Below are 27,457 nucleotides of genomic sequence, written 5' to 3'. Positions count from 1 at the left end.
TCCTCTTCCTTTCTTCATATTCTTTGCTTGCAGCATGCAGTGCAGAAACTAGAGAAAATGGAGTAAACGATCTGGAAAACTTACTTTATTATACGAAACCTAAACAGTGATGTCACGGTTAAAAACTTCTCACATAAGCATTTCGAAGTGTTCTGGTCTTGTTTTTTGTCTTTTAAACAAATGTATGCATTTTTGTGTAACATATTTTACACTTATTTTACCAGTATCACAATCAAGAGCTAGTTATGCTTATTGTATGTGGCCCAGTTTTAAGAATTGGAGAATAGATGATCTTGCCTGCACCTTGAGTTCCCAGTCTAGTTTACTGTTGAGAGGGAGTATCTATTTCAGTTTTTCCACATTGTTTTGTTCTCTAGCCAGTCCCTTTTTCAGAATTTACTTTCGCACCTAAACTGGTTATTCTGCTTTTAAAATTTGCATTGTAAAGTGCAGCGTTTTTGCTTCTACCTGCCCGTTTCTTACACATTAAAGAGAGAGCAGGTAGAACTAAGCTACGCAGTTGCACTTCCTTCAAAAAGGTTGAGTGGAGGTATTGTTTTGGTGCCTGTTCGGACGAGACATGGTAAAACTGGTTATCCTGACATTACCTCCAGCTACAAAAGAGTAGCTTTCTTCATCCCGATGCCTTCCCACCCCCCATTAAAGTGCAGCCAGTATTTGATGCTTCTCGCTCCTATCACAAAGTTCCTTTCATTCTAAACAGGATCAATGCTCAACAGCTGTCCCTGGCTTTCGGCTCCAGTTTTATCTGGGCCGCGCTTTAAAGTTATAGAGACAGCACTTACGGAGTGTGATCCTCGCTACCCTGCCAGGCAGCGGGGCGAGATGCTCGGGGGGGTCCGGGGCGGCGGTAGCTAGCCCCGCAGTGCTGCTCTCCCCGGGAGCGCGAGGACGGGCGGCCAGCCGGCCGGCCGAGGTCACACGCTGGGTCCCACTTCGCGTTTGGGCCCGGAGGTCATTCACACCGATGCACTCGGCAGTTCTTAAACCTCTTCAGCCAGGATCTCCTCCTGACTTGAAAGTAACCCGGCTCCGGCCAGCGTGAGCCTGCGGGGAATGCAGGCGCCAGGCCCTGGCCGGCCCAATCTGCAGAGCAGCCGGCCCAGGAACGCGCGCCTCCTTGCTTTCCGGCAAGGGAGTGCGCGTTTGCGACAATGTGACGCCAGCAAGTTTTGGCGGGAAAAGCCCTGCATTTGGATTCCTGTGGTGGCGGGCAAAGGACGGCCTGGTGAGGAAGGGCGGCCGGTAGAGGGGGAAAGTTCCTGGAGCCGGAGTTCGGGGGCTACATGATTTAGGAGGGGCACAGCGAGAGAAAGTTCTCAGCGCCGAGCCTAGAGGATCGGAGAGACTCCTGCGGAGGGGCGGTTTCGGAGGGTGGAGGAGTGGGGTGCCAGGCGGACCCCGTTGTACGGGACTGGAGAGAAGACTTCCTCTGCAGGCCGAGAGCACCCGAGGTTTGGGCCCCAGCCGTCCGCGTGTCACCCAGCCCTTCCTTCCGCTTCTTGGGGCAGTTTGGCTCCGCCCCGAGCTCCTCCTGGCCTTGGGGACGGGGCGGGGGTGGGAACTGGGAGTGAGCGGGTCGGGAGGAGCGGCTGCGGTCCTCGTAGCGATTTATTTCCTCCTCTGCTAGCCCACATCCCCTTACTCTAGCCCGACGCTTCACCTCTCACCCCCTTCCCCAGGTCCCCACCGTAAAGTACTGGTCCCCCAACTCCTCCGCGCCACTGGTACGTTTCCTCGGCCGCCTGGAAGGCGGCGTTTCAGCCTTCGCTTTGCGTGGGAACGGGGCTTGTGAGTTACCAACGAAATGCCAGAGTTTAGAATACTTGCTTTTGCTTTAAAGACTTGGGTAAAATATGGATGAGGTGTAAGGGGAAACCAGGAGCTGTGATTCACCTTGAAGAATCACGGCAAGAGGCGGAGCTCAGCGGCTTTACAGATGATTGAAGCGTGTCTTCATCCACCGTCTTTTCTGGGTTCCTGCTTTTACAGCCGCGGGACTTAGTGGAGTCATGGCAGTGCCCTTTGTGGAAGACTGGGACTTGGTGCAAACCCTGGGAGAAGGTGCCTATGGAGAGTGAGTTTGCGTCCTTTTACCCCGACTTCACACTTGCTTTAGTTTTCTATTGTCTCCTTTGAGTACAAGTTGGTTATTTTGGAGAACAGATCTTTGCATTTGAAATCTAAAACTTTGGGGAACTGAAGCTACACAATCTTTTGTAAGGGTTATTTTTTTTTCTTCCTTTTAAAAACAAAACAAAACAAAAACATTCTCTTCCTAAAGAGCTAGAGGAGACTTCTGAAGTCAGTTTCTCCTCCCACATACTCCTTCCTGGGGTTCAAACATAGTGGTTAAATGAGCAAATGAACAGACTCTGGAGTCACGTTGCTGGTCATTGTTTTGTGTTCTTAGGCAGGCTTCTTAATGTCCTTGTGTGCCTCTGTAAAATGGCATATCCCACAAGTACTTAGAACAGTTACTGTAGACACATATAGTATCGGATTAATAAATGCTAGGTAATGTTATTACAATTAAATGAATAGAGCAAGAATGAAATCTTGCCGTTTGGGACATCATGGATGGACCTAGAGGGTATTATGCTAAGTTTAAATAAGTCAGACAGAGAAAGACAAACACTGTATGATTTCACTTAATAGGTTGAATCTAAAAAACTAAACAAATGAACAAACAACAAAAAGAAACAGAATTAGATACAGAGAACAAACAGGTAGTTGCCAGAGGGGAGGATGGTGCTGGGGAGGAGAGAAATACCTGTGGTACAAACTTCCAGTTGCAAAATAAATGAGTCTCCGGTATGAAATGTACAGTGTGGGGAGTATAGTCAAGAACTATGTAATATCTTTGTAAGGCGACATATCCTAACTAGACTTATCGTGGTCATTTTGAAATGTATAGAAATATCGAGTCACTGTGTTGTAACAGGAACTAACATAGTGTTGTAGGTCAATTATGCTTCAAAAACAAACAAACAAACTCATAGAAAAAGAGATCAGATTTGTGGTTACCAGAAGCAGGGTGTAGGGGAGGGGAAGTTGGATGAAGGCGGTCCAAAGGTACAAACTTCCAGTTAAAAGATAAGTAAGTACTAAGGATGTAATGTACAACATGATAAATATAATTATCACTGCTGTATGTTATATATGAAAATTAAAAGAGTCAATACTAAGTTCTCGTCACAAGGGAAAATATGTATTTTTTCGATTTATAAAATTTTGTATCTATATGAAATGATGGTTGTTCACTAAACTTGTGATAATCATTTCAGTGCTTTATGTCAACTATAGCTCAGTAAAAGTGAAAGAAAAACAAGTTAAATGAATAGAGCATGTGTATATGTGATGTGGCCTAGAATTGCTATTATCCCATTTTAGTTTATTAAGAATTTATTAAATGACTTGGATGTACAGCATAATGACTTCTTTGGAACACTAGCTATCATACTTCACATTTCAGAAAGGAGTAGTATCTGTTGAGAACATGGCGTAAACCATTCCCATGGTTTCTCCCAGGTGGAGAAACTAATAAAGGTAAAATAGTTTTGGATGAGTTATGTTTAGCCTTTTGAAGTTTTAAAAGAAATATAATTCAAATGTCTGGAATATTATAACTCTTCCTTTTTCTTTTTAGAGTTCAACTTGCTGTGAATAGAAGAACTGAAGAAGCAGTTGCAGTGAAGATTGTGGACATGAAGCGTGCCATAGACTGTCCAGAAAATATTAAGAAAGAGATTTGTATCAATAAAATGTTAAATCATGAGAATGTAGTGAAATTCTATGGTCACAGGAGAGAAGGCAATATCCAGTATCTATTTCTGGAGTACTGTAGTGGGGGAGAACTTTTTGATAGAATAGGTATGGAAAAGATTGAAGATAATTCTTATGCTAAATAAGTTTTTAAATTTGTTTTTTAATCTTGGGACTGCTGCTTCTTCATTGTTCATTCAGACTTGCTTATGCAATAGTGAAATTGGAGTAAATTTTCTTGTTTTTGCAACTTATGTAAACACTGGATACATATGTAGAGTCATCAAAGAAACTTTTTTCCCAAGTTGTATAAGTGATTTGGGGTGGGATTGCTATTATGTAGAATTTAAGAATGGTAAACTGTGGTCTCATGGTGAAGAATCATAAGTGTGATGTATGCATATGCAGAAAAAGTTTTTTTTTCTTTGTAGACATTCTAGTCTCATGGAATCATTGCATACATTTACAGATGCAAAATAATAGCAAGTTGTTACATAAGTGAAATTGAGAATTTTCTACGATTGCTTTATATATATTAAGTAAAATCTGTGCTTGCTGCTTAAATTTTCTGTGTAGATTCAAAGTCTTGATATTAAAGAACAGTAAGAAGTACATAAAATATATTCTGTGGATCTAAATTTATTATTTAGAGCTATTGTATTAGCAGTTTAAAAGTGATTATTAGAATCTTCAGTATCTATCTCAGAAAAGTTGAGAATAAAAGAAATCAAAAGTTAATGAGGGAGATAAAAATATAAAAGATAACTGACAATAGAACCTTTCTTAATAAAACTGTATTTCCTGAAGCAACTTCACAGGACTTCATGGTTTTGTAGTAGTGCGAGAAATTATATGAAGTTTAAATTTGTTGTTAAGTATTTAGTGAAATCAACTTAGATTTGTGTAGGCTTCCACTTTGGCAATTACATTTCAGGAGTGGAAAAAATATTGGCATAGCATTTAGAAGAAATTAGGGGAGAATTTGAAAGATACCAAATAAATCATGGTTAGTATAAGTAGGGGCTTTCAAGGTATGGCTTGCATTCTTGATTTGGGTGATAGTTTGTTATTTCTCTGTACTTTTCCTGTGATGTTAATTTATTTTTGCCACTTAACACATGGGGAAATGTGAGTTATTAAGTACTATATGTACTAGTGGACTCCAGAATCTTTTCATTGTTAGCATTAGATTCTCTTTGCTAAAGTACAATCACAAATGTTTAACTTTCGAATTAGGAGACTGTGTGGTTGATGACTGATTATATTTACCTGGTGAACTAACTTTCATAACTAATTCTTATAGAGCCAGACATAGGCATGCCTGAACAAGATGCTCAGAGGTTCTTCCATCAACTCATGGCAGGGGTGGTAGGTACAGTTGTCTCTAACTTTTACTTAAAATTAGTCTTAGTGAAGTAAGTTACCCTATTCTGGTATGCTTTCCTCTGCTTCTCTTTTAGGTTTATCTGCATGGTATTGGAATAACTCACAGGGATATTAAGCCAGAAAATCTCCTATTGGATGAAAGGGGTAAGTTTAGCATTTTGTTGCTGCTACCTAATCATTTTAGTACAGCCATACAAAGGCAGGATCAAGGCTTTCCATTACCAAAATTTCAGGGCAAAAAATATGAAATTGAAATACCCTGGACCTTCGCCTTGACGTATTTGTTCTTTTTAATTTATGACTTGGATAAAGATGCAGGGCTTTTAGTTATATTTTATGGATGTCATAAAAACTGAGAGGGATGGATAGTGTTAATGTTAGCTTATAGAATCAGGATCGAAAAAGGTGACAAGTATCCACTGATATGAGGCAGTGATTTTTGTCTGTTTTGTTTAATGTGTTAGAATAGTGCCTGGCAAATAGTAGGTTTTCAACAATGTTTGTTAGATGGATGAATTTAGCAGACCAGAGAGGTGGGTCAGATTTAACACATACTGGATCGTTACTCAATTCAGTATTTGGATTGAAAAAAACTGGCGAAATAAGTACAGTTTAATGGCATGTCTTTGTCAGCAAAGAAGGTTTAAAAAGACTTACTAGGCAGCAGACTTCATATTAGTCACCCATGTAATTTGATCATTGGAAAATTAAGGTGATAAGGTGAGAATGAGGAAGGCAGCAGTCCAGCACTTCTCTGGAAGGCCATGGCGGGAATAATAGGTGTTTGGGACAGTACTGTGAAAGGCATGTAGACTACCGAAGTACTTTTATAGGTGAGTGACCAGAATGCTGAAAGGGCTAGAAACTATGTAAAATAAGGCATAATTGAGGAACTCAAGGGAAATTTGCTAGTTGTTAAATACAGTTCTTCACAGTATGTGGGTGAAAACTATGTGGAGGCAGTTTGGATTAGTACAAAGATGACCCTCATTAGTGGATCTGCCCCAGAACTTAACAGGTTGCTTTGTTGTAGGTTTTTTTTTTTTTAATTTAGTTAATTTATTTTTGGCTGCATTGGGTCTCCATTGCTGAGCATGGGCTTTCTCTGGTTGCGGCAAGCAGGGGCTACTCTTCGTTGTGGTGCACGGGCTTCTCGTTGCGGTGGCTTCTCTTGTTGCAGAGCATGGGCTCTAGGCGCGCGGGCTTCAGTAGTTGTGGCACGTGGGCTTCAGTAGTTGTGGCACGTGGGCTCAGCAGTTGTGGCTCATGGGCTCTAGAGCTCAGGTTCAGTAATTGTGGCGCACGGGCTTAGTTGCTCTGCAGCATGTGGGATCTTCCTGGACCGGGGATCAAACCCATGTCCTCTGCATTGGCGGGCGGATTCTTGATCACTGCGCCACCAGGGAAGTCCCTGTAGTAGGTTTTTAACAGGAGATTCAAACACTGGATTATTAATTATCAGGGATATTGTAAAGGGAGTTTAAACATTGCTTGGCTGGTTGGACCAAAGTAATTTTCACATCTTGTCCAACCCTGAGGTTTAGTGTTTCTGGCATTATCGTGCCCCATCATAAGTACCAGTGTATGTTCTTCTCAGCCTTCTTCTACCTCTTTCTGAACTCTATAATTGACCTTCATACAAGGGGATAAATTAAGCCAGCTTATATAAATAATGGAGATGTGAGTATGTAATATCTGGAATGTGAAAACTTTGTTCCCAAACTAAAAATACTGTTTTTTTTCTCTTTATAAAGATAAAAGTAATCATGAAATAAGATCAAAAGTATAAAAAAGAAAGTAAAAAATCACCAGAAATTCACCAGTCAGTTATAAGCAGTGTTAATATTTTGGTTAATATCTTTTAGGTATCTTTTTATTAACCCATCTACTAACCTAGCTACTTAAGACCCTTCTTTGGTTATTTAGCCTTCTGCAAGTTGTTCCATAAAGTATGTAGCAAAATTTTAGATATTCAAAAAATTTGGTGTATTGGGAAAAGGAACTGTAGAATGGTCTGTTGATGAATCCCAAGAAATGAGAGCACAAGCTGGGAGACTTCCCTCTGCTTCTATTTTTCATTCTATGTCCATTACTTTTTGAATACTAATAGCTTTGATGGTATTATAATCAATTCTTCCCATTCCTCATATACAAATTAAGTCCTTTTTTTATTAAATAGGTTTCAAGCTACATAAAATCTTCTAGAAAGGAAGGATTGCAGTTAGGAAAGGGAAGGATTTATAGGAGGCTTCAAAGAAAATAGAGTGTACTTAAACTAGGTGTTAGGTGAGTGGGTGTTGATTATAATGATTTTTCATATCTTGCATATTATATAAATAATCTTTTGTTTCTATTCAATAATAATATTTTTTTAAAAAGAAATACATTATCAATATAGTTGAAGTCCTCCTCTGTATTCCTTCCAAATGTGTGCCCCTTTCTTTTTCTCAGAAGTAACCACACTCCTCAATTTAAAATTTACTATATACAGTTCTCTAAGTATTATGTCACAGACATAGTGAAACTACAGACTCAAAGGAATACTGTGGTCATCCATTAGTATTTTCGGTGATTATTGCTTATAGGTAACTTGGAACTCTTAATCTCAGTGATTTGTCAAGATTGTGTCATATATAGCTTTTCAAAGGATAATTACAGTGGCCGCCTCCCAAGTCACAGAAGTAAACATCAGTGGCTTACATATTATATTGGGTGGATGTAATTGATTTTTAAAGAACCAGTCCCCTGTTTTGGAACATTTAAGTTGTTTCTAGCTTTAAAAAAATATAAGGCAGTGATGACTATTCTATAAATTAATGCAAAGGCCAATATAAAAATTAGGTCATGTTATAATGAATATTTATTATGGCACTTGCCGTTTTTTCCATTTATACCTGATTCCATGTCAGTACATATAGATATACCTTGTGTTTTTTTGTTTGTTACCTACATAATCTCATTGTACATGTGTACTATAAGATTTAATCATTTCTTTATTGATGGACATTTAGGTTATTTACAAACAGTATTGTTATGGTATGGATATCCTTATGTTTGTGAATTTGTGGAAGTACTTTTGTGGGTGTGGTCCTAGAAGTGGGAATTCCTAGTTCAAAGAGCATGAGTATTTCAAATTTTGGCATCTTTTGCCAGATTGCTTTCTAAAAAAGTTTTACCAGTTGATACGTAATAATAGGGGAGTCTCCCCTATCTCTGAAGACTGGGTTAGATTCCCTTTCTGTAAGATCTTGTAATGTTCTATATTTTCATAACCTCGACAGCAGTTGTTATTGTTAGTCTTCAGTAATTTATCTACCTACATGGCTAGCACAGTGTCACTCAGTTACGGTAGATATTCACTAAGTGTAGTTAAGGTGAAGGTTCTGCCGATAGCTTGTGTGTGCTGAAGATGGGAAGTTAGAGTGGAAATTTGCTCTTCTGGTTTGTTTTCTGTACAGAGTCATCCTCCTTTTCTAAACTTAGCCACCTTGACAAGAAGTTCTGGTGGTTTGTGGGTCTTTAGTTTCGGTCCAGCCAGCTGGGTTTGTCCACTGCTGGAAAAGTTGTGCCTAGTATGTTATTGATGTCTCCCTCCTGCCCTCTGCACAACCCGATGAGGGCATGGCTCTCTTTTCAGTGTTTAAGTCTTGAGTGCTCTTTTCTAGAAGGCCCTTTTGACTCCAGGATCTTTCTTTAATCTGGTCCATACTGTTTGTGTATTGACAATATTTGTCTTAAGTTAATAGAAGCCATGAGGCCTTTTTCTAGTTTTAACTATATGATAATGTCTTTAATTTCTTCTTTTTTAAAATTTCTTTTTGGTCATAACACCAGTGGTTTTCCAATACAACTCAACTCCTTTAAGTATATCTATTTACAAAACATTTTTATCCAGTGCCATCCTCTTTTCCTTTGGTTTAGATAACCTCAAAATCTCTGACTTTGGTTTGGCAACAGTGTTTCGGCATAATAATCGTGAGCGTTTATTGAACAAGATGTGTGGTACTTTACCGTATGTTGCTCCAGAACTTCTAAAGAGAAAAGAATTTCATGCAGAACCAGTTGATGTTTGGTCCTGTGGAATAGTACTTACTGCAATGTTGGCTGGAGGTAAGAGCTTTTTATTTATTTATTTTTCTGCGTAATTTTTTTTCATCTTTATTGGAGTATTATAATTGCTTTGCAATGTTATGTATGTTTCTGCTGTACAACAAAGTGAATCAGCTATATGTATCCATATATCCCCATATCCTCTCCCTCTTGAGCCTTTCTCCCACCCTCCCTATCCCACCGCTCTAGGTCGTCACAAAGCTGATCTCCCTGTGCTATGCAGCAGCTTTGAGTTTTTTAATCATGATAAAATTCCTGTCCTTAGGAAAGCCAGGTTTCTTATACCAAAATAAATGAAATGAATCAAGGGGATCCATATTTATGTGATAGTATTTTAATATTAACTTATTTATAACTAATTTGGAACTTTTAATCCCAAAGGTTTTTAAAAATGAAGTATGTATAGCTATTAAATGAAATATCACAGTAGCTCTCTCTTTTAAAATTCATGTGAATACTTTTGGAAAAGAGTAAGGCAGGAAGTGGACTATCTATCTTAGAAGTGCCTCTAAAATTTCTTAGAGTTGGCATTCTTAGTTTGGAAACCATATTGAATTAATTTGAAGAAAACTTTTACTGGATTTGTGTCATTGATTATTTTCCCTTAAAATTGTATAATTATTTGAACACTCAGAAAACTGGGACTTGTTTCTTTTTCAGAATTGCCGTGGGACCAGCCTAGTGATAGTTGTCAGGAATATTGTGATTGGAAAGAAAAAAAAACATACCTCAACCCTTGGAAAAAAATCGATTCTGCTCCTCTAGGTAACTGGGTTATTTTGATGTAAAGTACTGATTTCTTGGATAATGAAGCCTAGTGCTATTTGAATTTTTTTCATACATGTTTTTTTTCTTTTTAACTTCTAAATCATTATGTAAATAATCCATGATCTTTATAGATGAAGTAGAAGAATAATAAATTAAAAAATTGTAAAATCCAGCCCTATAATCCCAGCACTCAGGAAGAGCTTCTTTATTTTTTTTTTTAACATCTTTATTGGAGTATAATTGCTTTACAATGGTGTGTTAGTTTCTGCTTTATAACAAAGTGAATCAGTTATACGTATACATATGTTCCCAGATCTCTTCCCTCTTGCGTCTCCCTCCCTCCCACGGAATAGCTTCTTTTAATGTTTTGATATGTGCTTCTATATTTTGTAGTAAAAACTATGTGTTTGTTATATATGTATATTATTTATAAGTATGTGTGTTTTCACAAAAAATGACATCCCACTATACATGTTATTTTGTAACCAGTTTTTGTGTGTGTGTTAATGCTTTGTGAACATTTTTTCATGACTGTAATTGTAGGTCTACATCACTGTTTTTAAAGACTGTGATGGTATTCTGCTATATGGACATGGCTGGCTTGCTATACTTATCCAGTTCACCTTTTTAGAGATTCAGGATTTTTTCTAATTTTTCACTGCTGTGAAAGAGATATGATGATCATCCATATAACTTAATCTTTGCACATACCTTTAAATTATTTAATTAAAGTAAAACCCCAGAAGTGGAATTGCAGGGTCAAAGATGTATACAGTTTTTAATTATTATTGTTTACTTTGCCAAAATGTTTTCCGGAAAGTTTGTACCATTTCATCACAGTCTAACTAGTTTACATTTAAACTTTTTTTTTTTTGGCCATGCTGTGCGGGATGAAGGATCTTAGTTCCCTGACCAGGGATGGAACCCGTGCTCCCTGCAGTGGAAGAGCGCGGAGTCTTAACCACTGGACTGCCAAGGAAGACCCTTAAACTTTTTTTTTTTTGACTAATCTAATAGACCTGCATATAAGAACCGTATTCTGGTTTTTTTTTTTGCGGTACGCGGGCCTCTCACTGTTGTGGCCTCTCCCGTTGTGGAGCACAGGCTCCGGACGCGCAGGCTCAGCGGCCATGGCTCTCGGGCCCAGCTGCTCCGCGGCACGTGGGATCTTCCCGGACCGGGGCACGAACCTGTGTCCCCTGCATCGGCAGGCGGACTCTCAACCACTGCGCCACAAGGGAAGCCCCTCTGTTTTTTATTTTTATTTTAAATTTAGTACCAATGAAGTTGTATATTCATTGTATATCTATTAGCTTTTAGTCTGTTTTTGTGAACGTGTCTATTTTGCTCATTTTTGGTAGGAGGTTTTCTTTTTACTTTATATGAGGTTTTTGAAAAACATTAATGTCATTAGATCTTTGCATTCGTTACAAATATTTTTGACAATTTGTCATGTATTTTTATTTTGTTTATGCTATTTTGACATGCAGAAGTTTTATATATATTTTTTAAACTTAACTTTTTTTTTTAAGTAGCTATTTATTTACTTATTTAGGCTGCACTGGGTCTTAGTTGTGGCATGTGGGCTTCTTAGTTGCAACATGTGAACTCTTAGTTGTGGCATGCATGCGGATCTCATTCCCTGACCGGGGATCAAACCTGGGTTCCCTGTGTTGGAGCATGGAGTCTTACCCACTGGACCACGAGGGAAGTCCCCAGAAGTTTTATATTTTTATTTATTTAAATCTAGTACCTGTCCTTTGTGGTTTCTGACTATATCATCATGTTTGGAAAGGTCTTTTCTACCCTCAGCATTAGAAAAAAATTACCTATGTTTTCATTTATGTTTTTAAGGCTTTATTTTTTTCATTTAAATCTTCAGTCCATTAGAAAATTATTTTGGTGTTGGGAGATGAATGAATTCTTTATCAATATAATTAAGGTACCTTAGGATGATGGTTGTTTTTATTACTGTCTCTTAAAAAGTTATTGGAGGGACTTCCCTGGTGGTCCAGTGGCTAAGACTCTGTGCCTACAATGCAGGGGGCCTGGGTTCGATCGCTGGTCAGGGAACTGGATCCCACATGCATGCCGCAACTAAAGATCCCGCATGCAGCAGTGAAGATCCCGTGTGCAGCAGCAAAGATCCCATGTGTCGCAACTAAGACCCAGCGCAGCCAAATAAATAAATGTTTTTTAAAAAGTTATTGGAAAGTAAATTTCCCTTATAAAATTGTGTGAATGAGGACTTAATATGACATATTGGAACAGTGAAGTTTGGTATTGAAAATGGATAAAAGGGTTTTTTTTTTGCTATCTTTGTATAAATATCAAGTGAAGAGAAACATTTCCACCTAGCTCTTGTTCTATTTATTTGCAAACAACTGAGAGTCAGCTCTGGGAAGAATATTCAAAGATATAGACGGTAGCAAAGAATGCATGAAAATTTTTTTTTTTTTTTAACATCTTTATTGGGGTATAATTGCTTTACAATGGTGTGTTAGTTTCTGCTTTATAACAAAGTGAATCAGCTATACATATACATATGCTCCCATGTGTCTTCCCTCTTGCGTCTCCCTCCCTCCCACTCTCCCCATCCCACCCCTCCAGGCTGTCCCAAAGCCCCAAGCTAATATCCCTGTGCCTTGCGGCTGCTTCCCCCTAGCTATCTACCTTACTACGTTTGTTAGTGTGTATATGTCCATGACTCTCTCTCGCCCTGTCAAAACTCACCCTTCCCCCTCCCCATATCCTCAAGTCCGTTCTCCAGTAGGTCTGCACCTCTATTCCTGTCTTATCCCTAGGTTCTTCATGACATTTTTTTTCCTTAAATTCCATATATATGTGTTAGCATACGGTATTTGTCTTTTTCCTTCTGACTTACTTCACTCTGTATGACAGACTCTAGGTCTATCCATCTCATTACAAATAACTCAATTTCATTTCTTTTTAAGGCTGAGTAATATTCCATTGTGTATATGTGCCACATCTTCTTTATCCATTCGTCCGATGATGGGCGCTTAGGTTCTTTCCATCTCCGGGCTATTGTAAATAGAGCTGCAATGAACATTTTGGTACATGACTCTTTTTGAATTTTGGTTTTCTCAGGGTATATGCCCAGTAGTGGGATTGCTGGGTCATAAGAATGCATGAAATTAAAGCAAAAATTCAGTAGCTTTATTCTTTCTCTTCCCCGGAAATAATATTTGGACATAAGGAAAGCAATAGAGGATGTGTGTTCTACACCACAAGCTGTAGGCTTTTCTAATCTATTTGAGTCTTTTATAAATGTTGTCTTAATGTTTTGTTTTCAGCTCTGCTGCATAAAATCCTAGTTGAGAATCCATCAGTAAGGATTACCATCCCAGACATCAAAAAAGATAGATGGTACAACAAACCACTCAAGAAAGGTAATATCCTTAAAATACAAGTATTTTTTTTTTCTGTGAAAAAAAGGTACTTGTAAAGTCAGTATAAGTCAACAACACAAAAGAGCTGTGGTCTCTGTCCTCATGAAGATTATAATGTCTAGTACAAAAACCAGAAATAGAAAAAATAATTTTAAGCTCATTAATAATTATAAAGTGGAAAGTCAGGGTACTACAGCTAAGAATTTGACCAAGTCTTAAGTGACAAAGAACACTTATCTTGCTGAGGAAATCACGTTAAATCTAAGATTTGAAGATTAAAGGGGAGCTAGCCAGAAGAGTAGTAGCAAGATGAGTGGCAGATTCTGAACATGGAAACGGCATCTGGGATGTCTTGGAGGTTAGAAAGTGGTGCATTTGAGGAACTGGAGAGAAGGCCAGTATGGGATGGACCATGTCTGGCTTGTTCATCATTGCATCACCTGTGCTTAGCATAGTGTGTGGTCCATCACAGGCATTCAGTAAATGTTTGCTGAGAAAGTAAGTGAATGGAGAAGGGAGAGAGAGAGAGAGAGGTTTGAGATGAGGTTGGAGAGGTAGATAGCAACCAAACCGTGGAAGACCTTGTAAGCCACGTTAAGGATCTTGGGCTTTAACCGAAGGCTATTGGGAAAACCTTTTGAGAGACTTTAAGCAAGGAAATGACATGCTTATGTGTTTGGTTTTGAAAGATCTTTCTAGCTACTTTTTTTTCACTGTTTTTGATCCTAGATGTGAGAAGATGGTAGGCTAGACTAGGTTAGTGATAGTGGGATTGGAAAGAAGTTGATTCCAGAGAAATTTAAGAACTAGAGTTGATAATACTGGTGATTGTTTATATGTGGAAAATGAAGGAGAGTGAGGAGTCAAAGTATGTCTCCTTTCTGGTTTGAACAGCTGTGTAAATGGTGAAACCATTTACTTCGATGTAACTCAAAAGGAAAAACAGATTTGCAGGGAAATTTTATTCGATTTTGGACATTTTATTTGAATTTGAGAAGTTAAGTAAAACTGTCTCATAGGAGTGTGTGTGTGTTTGCGTGTGCTTGTGTGCATGCATGTGTGTAACTCAGGAAACAGGGCTAAGCTGGAGATGTCAATTTAGGTGCTTTCTGTAAATAGATGGTGATTTAAACTGTGGTAGTAAATTAAATTGAGTATATGAAATTTTAAGGAATGCCAGTGTTTAAGTGATGGGCAGAGGCCAGAGAAACAGAAAAGTAGCCAGAGAGATGGGACATCAGAAGAATGTGGAGTAAATTTGTCCTGTGTATTCCATGATACGGCAGTTATTCATGATCTTGGCAGGAACAGTTTTGGTGGAGAGTTAAGAATAAACTCTAGGGCTTCTCTGGTGGCGCAGTGGTTGAGAGTCCACCTGCCAATGCAGGGGACACGGGTTCGTGCCGCCGTCTGGGAAGATGCCACGCGCGCGTGTCCAGAGCCTGTGGTCCGCAACGGGAGAGGCCACAACAGTGAGAGGCCCGCGTACCGCAAAAAAAAAAAAAAAAAAAAAAAAAAAAAAAAAAAAAAATAAACTCTGTTGTACAGGGATTCTAGTGTAAAAGAGAGTTAGGCAGAGTGTAGACAGCTCAGTAAAGAAGTTTGGCTGAGAGAGAACAATAGCTAGAGATGAATGAGGAATTTTTAACTCTTCCCTGAATGTTTCTTTTACCTTTCACCTTATTCTAATTGAAATCCAGCTCTCCCCTGAGGACATTGCTTCTTCTCAGGACATTGCTTCTTCTCAGGCGGTAGGTGTTTTCTTTCCTGTACCCTCATACCCTTGATCTGGGAGTGGAGCAGGCATCCTCCTTGTTCTTTCTTCATATTCCTCTGCCCGTCATTTTGAATCCCATTATCAGATTCTACCACCCACTATTCCCTCGTAATAATCACCTTCTGAACCTCAAATTAAAATTCCTGCCACACTGTCACTCTCTCCAGTACAGCTCTTGACCTAATTTTTGTCATGGTTCTTGGTAATTTAAATATTCATTTAGATGGTCCTTCCACTGTCATCACCTCACATTTCCTTGGCTTTCTCTCCTCTAGCGATCTTGTCTTCAAGCATCCTGCTTGGACCACCAGTATATTTTTTTCTGGTTTCCTCCCTCTAGTACCCTGACTCCAGCAACACTTTGATCCCACCTGGACTTGCAGGCCATCAATTCTACTACCTTTTCACTATCTTTTATCTGCCCCCTTCTCGGTCCCAAGTTCCATCCTCACTATTTTAATTCCCAAGGTTAGTCACTGTAATGACTTCTTTACATTTATCTTCAACTTCCTTGCCCATTCTCACTTTAAAAAAAAAAATTATTTATTTTATTGATTTATTTTTGGCTGTGTTGGGTCTTTGTTGCTGCGCACGGGCTTTCTCTAGTTGCAGCGAGTGGAGGCTACTCTTCATTGAGGTGCGCGGGCTTCTCATTGCGGTGGCTTATCTTGTTGTGGAGCACGGGCTCTAGGCACATGGGCTTCAGGAGTTGTGGTACGCGGGCTCAGCAGTTGTGGCTTGCGGGCTCTAAAGCACAGGTTCAGTAGTTGTGGCGCACAGGCTTAGTTGCTTTGCGGCATGTGGGATCTTCCCAGACCAGGGCTTGAACCCATGTCCCCTGCATTGGCAGGTGGATTCTTAACCACTGTGCCACCAGGGAAGTCCATTGCCCATTCTCTCTTCATCATACTTACTGAGCAAGTCTACCTAACCTAAGTTTAATCCTGTTTTGTACCCACTCTACACTTACACCTCCACAGCTGATTGCCGCTGAAGAAAAATATGCAGCACTGTCTGCTTTCAATTCAAGATCACTGATCTCAAGTGGGCCCTTAATCCTTCCAGGCAATCATAATGCATTTCCCCACTTCTTTCACAACACTACTCTCCTAAATCACATTTTTATACCTTTCATTTTCTCTTCAACTTCTCCATCCTCACTCTCAGTTGGTGGCAATACTTCCTATTTCGCTGGGAAACAGAAGCAATAACAAAGGAATTCCCACAAACTCCTACCACCATCTCTACCCACCTGATTAACTGCCTCTGTGCTCGTATACTCTGCTTTCTCCCATTGCTCTGGCTAAATTGCTCCAGATACAAACCAGCCCTTTCTCTTGAGCACTAGATGCAGTTCTCTTTTGCTTATTCAGTCTAGCAATTCTTCTCTGTTTCTGCTTCATTATTAACTCTTCCCTCTTTACTGTATCTTTCTTATCAGCATAACAACATGCCGTTTCTCCCATCTTACTGCCTGATAACATAGTAGGCTTAATAAAATATTTGAATGAATGGATTAATAAATAAAAAGGTTGGTTAAACTTAAGCATGTTTAAATGGTTTGGGGGTAGATCTAGTTGAGAGGAAGAGGCTCAAAGTCTAAGAGAGAGGGAATAAAAGAGCGTCAAGGTCCCTGAGGAGAAAGGAGGGTATGGGCTCAACTACAAGTAGAGGGATGGACATTTGATGGGAGGATAGAAGGGGAGAGGATGGGTAGGAATGCAAGTAAGTTAGCGGATTTGGTAGTGGCAAGTTGAGGGAGTTTCCAGTGACTTTATTTTCTTTGTGAAATGGGAGATGGTGTCATATGCTAAGTAATGAGGTCCTGGAGGGTGGTCTTGGTTAATCTGACAGGAGTATAGAAGTTTTGAAAGAATCATTGTGGAAAGGGAGAGGAAACTGACTAGAGAAACGTAGGACTAACTGTCCAGGTTGAGGATCCAGCTGAGGGTAGTAGCCATGAATTTATAGTAGCATCATATTCTATATAATGATTATTTTAGGTAAAGCTTTTCTAGAGGAGCAAAGAAGATTGGGTAGAACAGATTCATAATGTTCATTGTCATCATCACAAATTATTTTCTATTTTAAAATTTTTTGATGCCTTAGCTGGGTCTCTCAGTCTTCATCGAACATTATTCTGTTACTATAAATGGTACCATTAAAATTATGGCCTGCACTTGGAACATACTTAGAGGTCAGGATTTATGAAATGTGTAGTTTATACAATTTGGCAAGTGAGTCCTACTAAGTTCCTAACGACCACGTTTCTCATAAAATCATGTAGGAGGAGCCACTATTTGTCGTACAAGTATTTTGTGTTAAATAAATGAATTTAGATATGGTTTTACTTCTTCAAGTTGTCAGCTGGGTTAATTAAAAAATATCTGCATAGAAAACTTGAAAGCGTTTGTATTTATGTTTTCTTTTTTAGGGGCAAAGAGGCCCCGAGTCACTTCAGGTGGTGTATCAGAGTCTCCTGGCGGATTCTCTAAGCATATTCAATCGAATTTGGACTTCTCTCCAGTAAACAGTGCTTCTAGGTAAGACTGATTAATAAAAAATCAAGTAGTTGTTGGATATCATAGTCCCCATGAAAAATAATACAAGTATATATTGTTTTCTTATGATGAATATGTTTTTCAGTGTGAGAATGGTAATGTGATATAAGAAAGGCCTGATGAATTTTATTTAAAGATATACTTTTCTCCATATCTTAATGCTGCAGTGAAGAAAATGTGAAGTACTCCACTTCTCAGCCAGAACCACGGACAGGTCTTTCCTTATGGGACACCAGCCCTTCATACATTGATAAACTGGTACAAGGGATCAGTTTTTCCCAGCCCACATGTCCTGATCATATGCTTCTGAATAGTCAGTTGCTCGGCACCCCAGGATCCTCACAGGTAAAGTTTTTCAAATAAATAATGGCAGCCCTTTATTTTTTATTGTCTTAAAGTCTTTTTTTTTCTTTTAATATATAAATCTAAGAAATGTAATATTAAAACTTGATACAGATTTTTTTGTTTTTTGTTTGTTTTTTTGGCCACATCATGGCACATGGGATCTTAATTCCCTGACCAGGGATAAAACCCATGCCCCCTGCAGTGGAAGCGCAGGGTCCTAACCACTGGACCAGCAGGGAATTCCTAGGGGAGACTCTGATGTATAAGAATCTTAAGTCAGAGAAAAAAATTTTCAGACCAAATAGCTATGATATGACTGCTTTTGGTGATAAATCTGATGATTTATTCAGCTTTCCTCTATTTGACATGTAGAACCCCTGGCAGCGCTTGGTCAAAAGAATGACACGATTTTTTACCAAATTGGATGCTGACAAATCTTACCAATGCCTGAAAGAGACTTGTGAGAAATTGGGCTATCAGTGGAAGAAAAGTTGTATGAATCAGGTATGTTTCATTGACTTCCGTTATATTTTTTTCCTGAAGAAAAATTTAAATATTTGAATAAAAAACTATCATTGTCAGTATATTTTAAAAATATAATTAGTTTAATTTGAAAAAGAAACAGTTGAAACTGAAGAAATTTAAGTAAAATGTTCTTTATCTTAAGAAATAATATTTCTTAAAAGACTTCTTTAAGGTTATTAAAGACACTAAGAGACTCAAGTCATTTTCTTTAAAACTATGTACTATACTTAAATTGTAACAGTTAACAATCAACTCCCTTCTATGAAAGATGGATCCATGAACAATCCCATATTTCCTCCATCTCCCTGCTCCCATCTACCAATTTTTGTTGTTTATGTTATTGTAGCATTTTTATAACATTGACATTCTAACCTGTCTTTAGGCTTTTCACAAATCTTAATATCATGAAAAACAAAAAGAGGAATATTTTGTATTAAAGGAGACCAAAGAGGCCTGATAAATAATGCAAGGCATGATCTTTCACTAGATCGTGGATTTAAAGAAAAAAAGCTATAAAGGATGTTATTGGAACAGTTGGGGAAATTTGAATATGGGTTTTATATTAGATAATGTTTTTGAATCAGTGTCAGATTTTTGGTGTGATGATAATATTGTGGTTTGTAGGAGAATGTCTTTGCAGGAGGCACATAGTGAAGTGTGTGCCGTTGATAACTTAGTTTAAAAGCTAAAAAAAAAAGACAATCACATAAAAAAAGAAAAGTAAACATGCTATCTAGGTTGATAAGACCAATAAAGGGTTTGTGGTTATTTATTGCACAATTCTTCCAGTTTTTCTGTAGATTTGTAAGCTTTCAAAATTAAAAGTTAGGGAAAAATATGATTGTGCAGAAATCTGAGGCCAGCCTGATTTTCCTCTCACTTGTATAGATAATACACTCTTTTTTTTTAGGTAGATTTATTGAGATAAAACTCATATGCTATAAAAATTATCACTTTAACCATTTTAAAGGGTACAATTTAGTAGTTTTAAGTATATTCACAAGATTATGCAACTATCACCATTTAAATCTAGAACCTTCCACTGCCCCCCAGATGAACTCCATACCAATTGGCAGTCATTCCTCATACCTTCCTCCCTGGCAACCACTAATATACTTTCTGTGAACTGCCTATTCTGGACATTTCATATACATGGAATTGTATAGTATGTGACCCTTTGTGTTTGTCTTCTTTTACTTAACATAATATTTTCAAGGTTAATTCATGTTGTATCATTTATTAATACTTTATTCCTTTCAGTGGGTGAATGATAGTCCATCGTGTGGATAGACTACATTTTGTTTATCCATTGATGGACATCTGGGATGTTACTTTTTGGCTAAACTTTTCTCCTTTGTTAATAAGGTATATTACATTAATTGATTTTTTTTTTTTTTTTTTTTTTTTTTTTGGTACGCTGGCCTCTCACTGTTGTGGCCTCTCCCATTGTGGAGCACAGGCTCTGGACGCGCAGGCTCAGGGACCATGGCTCACGGGCCCAGCCGCTCCGCGGCATGTGGCATCTTCCCGGACTGGGGCACGAACCCGTGTCCCCTGCTTCGGCAGGCGGACTCTCAACCACTGTGCCACCAGGGAAGCCCTAATTTTTGTATTTTGAGCCATCTTGCATTCCTGAGATAAATACTACTTGATCATGGTGCATAATTCTTTTAGTGTGTTCGATAGATTCAGTTTGCTAGTATTTGTTGAAAATTTTTTTTGTGTTCATAAAGGATTTGATCTGTAGTTTTCTTGTGATGTCTGGCTTTGGTATCAGGGTAATACTGACCTCATAGCACAAGTTAGGAAGTATTCCCTTCTCTTCTATTTTTTGAAGAGTTTAAGAAGGATTGGTATTAGTTCTTCAAAAGTTTGGTAGAATTCCCAGTGAAGCTATCTGGTCCTGGGCTTTCCTTTGTTGGAAATTTTTTGATTGCTGACTCAATGTCTTCACTTGTTATAGATCTATTTCCTCTTGAGTCATTTGTGGGAGTTTGTGTGTTTCTAGGAGTTTGTCCATTTCATCTTGGTTATCCAGTTTGTTGGCATACCATTTTTTGTAGTATTATAGTCCTTTTAGATTCTGTAAAGTTTGTAGTAACATCCTTTTATTCCTGATTTTAGTAATTTGAATCTTTTTTTTTTCTTTTTTTTTTTTGGTTAGTCTGCTGAAGGTTTGCCAATTTATCTCTCTCTTCTCCTTACTATGTTTATCATTTCCTTCTTTTGGATTTACCTTGCTCTTTTTTTTTTCCTAATTTTTAAGGTGGAAGGCTAAGTTGTTGATTGGATATCATTCTTTTTTAGTGTAAGTGCTTATAGGTATAAATGTATGTCTGGGCACTGCTTTTGCTGCTTCCTATAAGTTCTGATATTTTGAGTTTTCAGTTTTTTTCATATCAAAGTATTTTCTAATTTCCCTTGTGATTTCCTTTTTGGTTATTTAGGTATGCTGTTTCATTTCCACATATCTGTGAATTTTTCAAAATCCTTTCTGTTGTTGGTTTCTAATTGCATTCCATTGTGGTCAGAGAAGATATTTAGTATTATTTTAATTATCTAAAATTTATTGAGACTTGTTTTGTTGCCTAACATATGGTCTATACTGGAGAATGTTCCAGGTGTGATTGAGAAGAATGTAGATTCTGTTGTTGGGTGAGGTGTTGTAGGCATATTTGTTAGGTCTAGTTGCATTATAGTGTTGTTCATGTCTTTTATTTCTTTGTTTTTAATTTATTTTTTAAATTAATTTATTTTTGGCTGTGTTGGGTCTTCGTTGCTGTGCGCAGGCTTTCCCCAGCTGTGGCGAGTGGGGGCTACTCTTTGTTGAGGTGCGCAGGATTCTCATTGTGGTGGCTTCTCTTTTGTGGAGCACAGGCTCTAGGCATGTGGGCTTCAGTAGTTGTGGCATGCGGGTTCAGTAGTTGTGGCTCGCAGGCTCTAGAGTGCACGTTCAGTAGTTGTGGCGCATGGGCTTAGTTGCTCCGCGGCATGTGGGATCTTCCCAGACCAGGGCTTGAACCCATGTCCCCTGCATTGGCAGGCAGATTCTTAACCACTGCACCACCAGGAAAGCCCTATTTCTTTGTTTATCTTTGTCTAATTTTTGTATCCATTATTGAGGGTGGAATGTTGTACTCTCCAGCTGCTATTGCTGAATTCTATTTCTTACTTTAACCCTGTTAGTTTTTGCCTCATAAATTTTGGAGTTTGGATTCTAGATAAATATATGATTATAATTGTTATATCTTCTTGATCATCTTAACATTATATAATGTCCTTATTTGTCTCTTGCAAAAATTTTTGTTACAGTCTTTTGTTTGTTGTTAGTGTACCACTTTAGTTCTGTTTTGATTATAGTTTGCATTGTGTACCCAACAACATGGATTTATAATTATTGCTTTATGTGGCTGTCTTTTTAAATCAGGTAGGGGAAAAATAGATGTTACAAACAACAAAATTGATTATTATTGTCATTTGTATTTACCTATGTAAATTACCTTTACCAATATTTTTTATTTCTCCATGTGGATTTGAGTTGCTATCTAGCATTCTTTCATTTCAGCCTGAAGGACTTCTGTTACTCTTTCTTTTTTTTTTTTTTTTTTTTTTTTTGCGGTACGCGGGCCTCTCACTGTTGTGGCCTCTCCTGTTGTGGAGCCCCGGCTTCTGACGCGCAGCCTTAGCGGCCATGGCTCACAGGCCTAGCCTCTCCACAGCATGTGGGATCTTCCTGGACCGGGGCACGAACCCATGTCCCCTGCATCAGCAGGTGGACTCTCAACCACTGAGCCACCAGGGAAGCCCCTACTCTTTCTTTTTTGGGCAGGTCTGGTAGTTTCAAACTCTATCAAATTTTAATTATGAATGTCTTCATTTCTTCATTTATGATGGATAGTTTTGCCAGATATGGACTTCTTGACAGTTTTTTCCTTTTAGCTCTTTGTGTCATTCCACTGCCTTCTGGCTTCCGCGGTTTCTGATGAGAAATCAGCTGTTAATATATTGAGGATCTCTGCACATGATGTGTCACTTTCTCTTGCTGCTTTCAAGATTCTCTTGTCACTGTCTTTCAACAGTTTGAATATGATGTATCTTGGTGTGGATGTCTTTCATTTTATCCTAGTTGAAATTCATTCAGCTTCCTGGATGGGATTGTTTTTCATCAAATTTGGGAAGCTTTTGGCCATTATTTTTTCAAATGTTCATTCTGCCCCATTCCCTCCTCTCTCTCTGGGACTCACATTGTGCATATTCTGATGCACTTGATGATGTCCTGCAGGTCTCTTAGACTCTGTTCATTTTTCTTCATTCTTCTTTCTGTTCTTTAGGAACATTCTCTACTGACTTCTTTTTTCCTGTGTGGGGGCCATATTTTCTCATTTTTCTGTATGCTTTATCCTTTTTTATTGAAAACTGGACATTTTGAATATTACAATGTGACAACCCTGGAAATAGATTTTCCCCTCTTCCCAGGGTTTGTTATCATTGACAATTGATGTAGTTTTTGATTGTTTAGTGACATTTCTGATCAAATATTATAGTGTCTGTCTTCTTTGTTGTGTGTGATCTCTGAAATCTTTGTTCTGTTAGCTCAATGGTCAGCTAATGATTAAACATTAAATTCCTGGAACCAAAAGCTAGTTTTTGCAGAGGGGTTCTATGTGCGTATTGGGGCATGCCGTCAATACCCAGCCAGGCAGTTTACAGCTCTGCGTTAGCCTTCACTTCCTGCTTGTGTGGTGCCTCATGGTCAGCCAGAGGCAGAGCTTAGAGCCTTCTCAGACCTTTCTTGAGCATGTACAGTGCCTTGGGCATAAGTATAGGCTTTACAGTCCCAGGAATATGTGAGAGATTTTCAGAACTCTTATCCCTCAAAAACATCTCACTCCTAAACCTTTCCTTTCAGCCTTTTTAGGTAATCTGTTTGTCCCAACTGTTCTGCATTACCCCAGTAAGCAAGGGTTAAAGCATTTGCCTGTAGGTACTTTTGACAGATGCTCCCCAGGTGGCAACTTTAACACAAGTCCTGTGTAGTTAGGCAGGCAAAATAAAGACAAGTGTGTTGAGCAGGTCTTGCAGGAAGGTAGAACAGCTTAAGACAGTTTATGAATGAAGTTTATTCTTGCATTTGTACCTGGACCTGGAATGTGGATGGTTATTTTCAAGGCTACTACTGAGCTGAGGAGTGGGAGTTGGGAATAAGGTGGTTACAATGTGAGAAAGCTCATCTGTTTTGTATGAGTGCCCCTGTGTTGCTGCAAGCTTTTCGTTAGTTTTCAGTGTTCTGAAAAAGTTGATTCTGACAGTTTTTGCCAGATTTTTCATTGCTTTTGTGGAGTTAATGGGCTTTTGAAGTTTCCTAATCTCCCATTTTTACCGACATTACTCCTCAATTAATTCTTTCTGCCTGAATCTTTGGAGAATTTTCTTTGTCTTTGAAGTTTAATAACCTACTTCAGATGTACTGAGTGTCTTGTGTTTTCCCAGAACATAATGTTGTTCCAGTGTTGCACCGTTGTGGTACACCTGTGTTTCTTTAATAGTCATTTCTTGAGGTGAGAATTATTAAAAATGTTGTTGTAATTTGCGCTGGGCTCAACTAGGCAAACCTGCTGATCTTGCTTGGGCTCATTCATCCAGCTAGAGTTGATGGCTTTTCTGTGGTCCAGGCCAGCCTCATCCACGTTTGGGGTCTTGGTGCTGGCTGTTGGTCTGGCCTTTCTTTCCACGTCACTCTTCTAGCCTGAGCTTCTAAAACACTAAAAGTGGAAGTTGAAAGGCCTCTTAAGACCTTCACCATCTTCTGATTGCCACTAGAGCTTTTTACCCACAAATCTGGCCTCTCTTTTTCTTTATGTTTTAATAATCTTGTTTTTCCTCTCAGTCCGTTTTTATTCTCTCTCTCTCTCTTTCTTTTTTTTTTTTCATTTTTTGGCCATGCTGCATGGCACATGGGATCTTAGTTCCCCGACCAGGGAACAAACCCACACACCCTGCATTGGAAGCATGGAGTTTTAACCACTGGACCACCAGGGAAGTCCCCCAATTTTATTCTCTTCAATTGTTTCCTCTTTTGGTTGTATCTTGGTAAAATACTAAATTTATTTTTTTGCTAAGAGTTCACATAGACTCAATCCCCGATAACGGAGCTGCGTCCTGTTTACAGGTCGGTCTGGTTGGACACACACATACCCATTGGGAGAGGAAAGTCCTAGAAGGAGTGGGATTTTCAGCTGGCACAGCTCCTGTTATAAAAGCGTCTCTCAAATTTTTATCCCAGTAGTATCACTGAACTAAGATTATAGTTTTTATTTAGAGTATTTTCTGCCCACACATCTGGTTTGACCTTATTTTCATTGTCTTAGGTTACTGTATCAACAACTGATAGAAGAAACAATAAACTCATTTTCAAAGTGAATTTGGTAGAAATGAATGAGAAGATCTTGGTTGACTTCCGGCTTTCTAAGGTATGTAGAATAGAACACTTTTTAAAAGAAAAAATTTTGTTTTGCTATTTTTAAAGAAGTATTACATGTTCATTTTAGAAATTTTAAAAACACAAAAAAGTATAAAGAAGATAAGAATCAACTTTAATTTTGTATCCAAAGAGAATACAGATTTATTTTTGATATTGTATTACAATAACCTTACTATTACTTATAATATATCCTCTATGGAATTACTCTTACGTGTAGATTTTTTTTAAATGGCATTATATTTATAAATATATGGTAACTGGTTTTTTAAATTTAATATTATGAACATTTGTTCTTGTCATTAGCTATTCTAAAACAGTTTTTTCAAATGACATTTTCCTTATTATAAAAGTTTTTGTTTTTTGTAGAATGTGTAAATAAATAACAAATAAAAAAATAAAAATAGTCCTAAATTATTTTTGTCCTTAAAATAATTACCCTTAATATTTTGTAGCATTCTAAGCTTTTTCTTATTGAATTTGCATTTAATATTTTTTCATAAAAATTATGATTTGTCCAAATGTTTGCACATTATAATTAATGAACCTTTATCTGTTTGTTACAAGCTACTCTATGATTAATACTCATACACATGGAGTTTTGTTCACATTTCTGATTCTTTCTTTAGAAATTATTGGTTCTGAGGTTACAGTTTTAAAGCCCTTGACATATAAGACCAAAGTATCATATTCTCTGTTTACCGAAAGATTGTATGTGGCTCTAAATGAGGTTGGAGGAGTTGATCACATTCTTTATGTTGGAGATTTGCTGCAGTGCTATTGTCCAGATGCTTGGTATGGAATTAAATTAAGATCCTAGTGTAGAGAAACCCTTCTCATAACTGAATCACTGGCTCTGTTGTGGCAAGACTTAAAGCATAGTTGTGTAGCTTATTTTTAGTTTATAAACACCTATGAAAAACAATGACATAGGTCCAGAGATACCAACCCTTGAAATGGACAGGATGCCATTGTTTCTGCTCTCTGGGCCCAGGGTGGTGGGAGCAGTGATGGGCCCAAAGTCAAGTCAGAATTATTTATGTAGCCATTTCTTCTACCAAGATATTTTGTATTCATAAGAAGACCGGAAGATAACTGTATCTGAACATATCCATGGATGTTTGTCTCTACTTACCCCTAAAGAAAGTTTGATTTTATGGCATAGTCTCTTTTTCTTGTTTTTTTGACATTAGTTTTGGATATTATTCCTAATATAGGGTGATGGATTGGAATTCAAGAGACACTTCCTGAAGATTAAAGGGAAGCTGAGTGATGTTGTGAGCAGCCAGAAGGTTTGGCTTCCTGCTACATGATAGATCCACTGGCTCTGGGATTCCTGGTGAATATAGTGCTGCTATGTGGACATTATTCTTCCTAGAGAAGATTATCCTGTTCTGCAAACTGCAAACAGTAGTCCCTGAAGAGTTGTCTTCCCTCTAGCCAAACAGTTTCCAATTCTTTTTGTATGTTCTTCATACAAATAATACCTATATCTTAATTGTAAGTAAAACTTTGGGGAAGGGATAGATAGAATTCACTAGATATTTCTTCATCTGCATTTAGTGTCTGAATTTGAGACCCACCTGGTGGAAACCAAGCTCTGGGGATACATGAGCTTACCAGCTTTTATACCAACATAATGAAAAATGATACTCTTGTTCCATTTTTACCAAAACATTAGGTTTCATCCAAAAAGTACATATTTCCGCCACTTTGGCTTGATTACATGGATGAATTACTAAAAACAACCTTGTGATTTTTGGGACAGTAGATTTATCAGTCTGTGAAGTGAAGCCAGCTTCAAAAAATATATCCCCAAGATTTATATTTATATTTTTAAAAGAGCCTGACCAGGTGTGTAAACCTGTTTTTGAATTATAATTATTAATTAAAATTGCAAGTAGGTATGTTTTTTCTGGTGTAGGTAATAATATATATGATTGGTCTTTCAAGTAGAAGTTGAGCATAACCTCTAGTGCTTAACTACCTTTACTCAAAATTACTGTTGCACATTTTAAATATTTTTCTATATTATTTTCTACTTTCACAGCTATATTTTAATTCTTTATTACAGAAATAAATTCTATTTTGAAAATGAATAGCTAACTCTGTGAACTTATTGGTGACTAAGCTTCTAGGTGATAAGGCATGAAAGAAGGCGGGGGGAGATGTAAGGAAGCTATAATGGACATAGATCTGATTCCTGGCTTTTTTTTACCTATTAGTTTTAGTAAGACCTTGTTCTTTCAATGAAATTTATATTAATTTTTGAATGTTAGATTGGGACCCAGTATTCTCTTTTCTTGGTAAT

General features: G+C 38.0%; 1 protein-coding gene across 4 annotated transcripts; it reads left to right on the top strand.

The window, feature by feature from the left end:
• Nucleotides 1–275: 275 nt before the first annotated feature.
• CHEK1 (checkpoint kinase 1) lies at nucleotides 276–27,457 on the top strand. 4 transcript variants are annotated; one of them, XM_032639542.1, is made up of 13 exons: nucleotides 276–1,249; nucleotides 2,014–2,098; nucleotides 3,671–3,894; nucleotides 5,090–5,154; nucleotides 5,247–5,316; nucleotides 9,130–9,282; nucleotides 9,943–10,047; nucleotides 13,365–13,460; nucleotides 17,672–17,780; nucleotides 17,966–18,143; nucleotides 18,516–18,647; nucleotides 25,037–25,138; nucleotides 26,364–27,457. In XM_032639542.1, the coding sequence occupies exons 1-13, from the start codon at nucleotides 1,078–1,080 to the stop codon at nucleotides 26,457–26,459; spliced, it is 1,587 nt and encodes a 528-aa protein (XP_032495433.1). In that variant the 5' UTR covers nucleotides 276–1,077; the 3' UTR covers nucleotides 26,460–27,457. The 4 variants fall into 4 exon arrangements, with proteins under 4 accessions (XP_032495433.1, XP_032495432.1, XP_032495435.1 ...); XM_032639541.1 differs by having other exon boundaries at nucleotides 9,094–9,282; nucleotides 26,364–27,245; XM_032639544.1 differs by having other exon boundaries at nucleotides 1,119–1,475; nucleotides 9,094–9,282; nucleotides 26,364–27,456.

This window comes from Phocoena sinus, chromosome 8 (assembly GCF_008692025.1).
Source record: "Phocoena sinus isolate mPhoSin1 chromosome 8, mPhoSin1.pri, whole genome shotgun sequence".
Taxonomy (NCBI): Eukaryota; Metazoa; Chordata; class Mammalia; order Artiodactyla; family Phocoenidae; genus Phocoena; species Phocoena sinus.
This window is presented reverse-complemented; position numbering and strand designations above follow the sequence as displayed.

Excerpts from the sequence above, each read along its gene's own strand:
- CHEK1 (XM_032639541.1), top strand. The coding sequence starts at position 1,078 with ATGCAGGCGCCAGGCCCTGGCCGGCCCAATCTGCAGAGCAGCCGGCCC. Across the intron at positions 1,250-2,013 it reads GGCGGGCAAAGGACGGCCTG|CCGCGGGACTTAGTGGAGTC; the intron begins GTGAGGAAGGGC and ends CTGCTTTTACAG. Across the intron at positions 13,461-17,671 it reads CAACAAACCACTCAAGAAAG|GGGCAAAGAGGCCCCGAGTC; the intron begins GTAATATCCTTA and ends TTTCTTTTTTAG.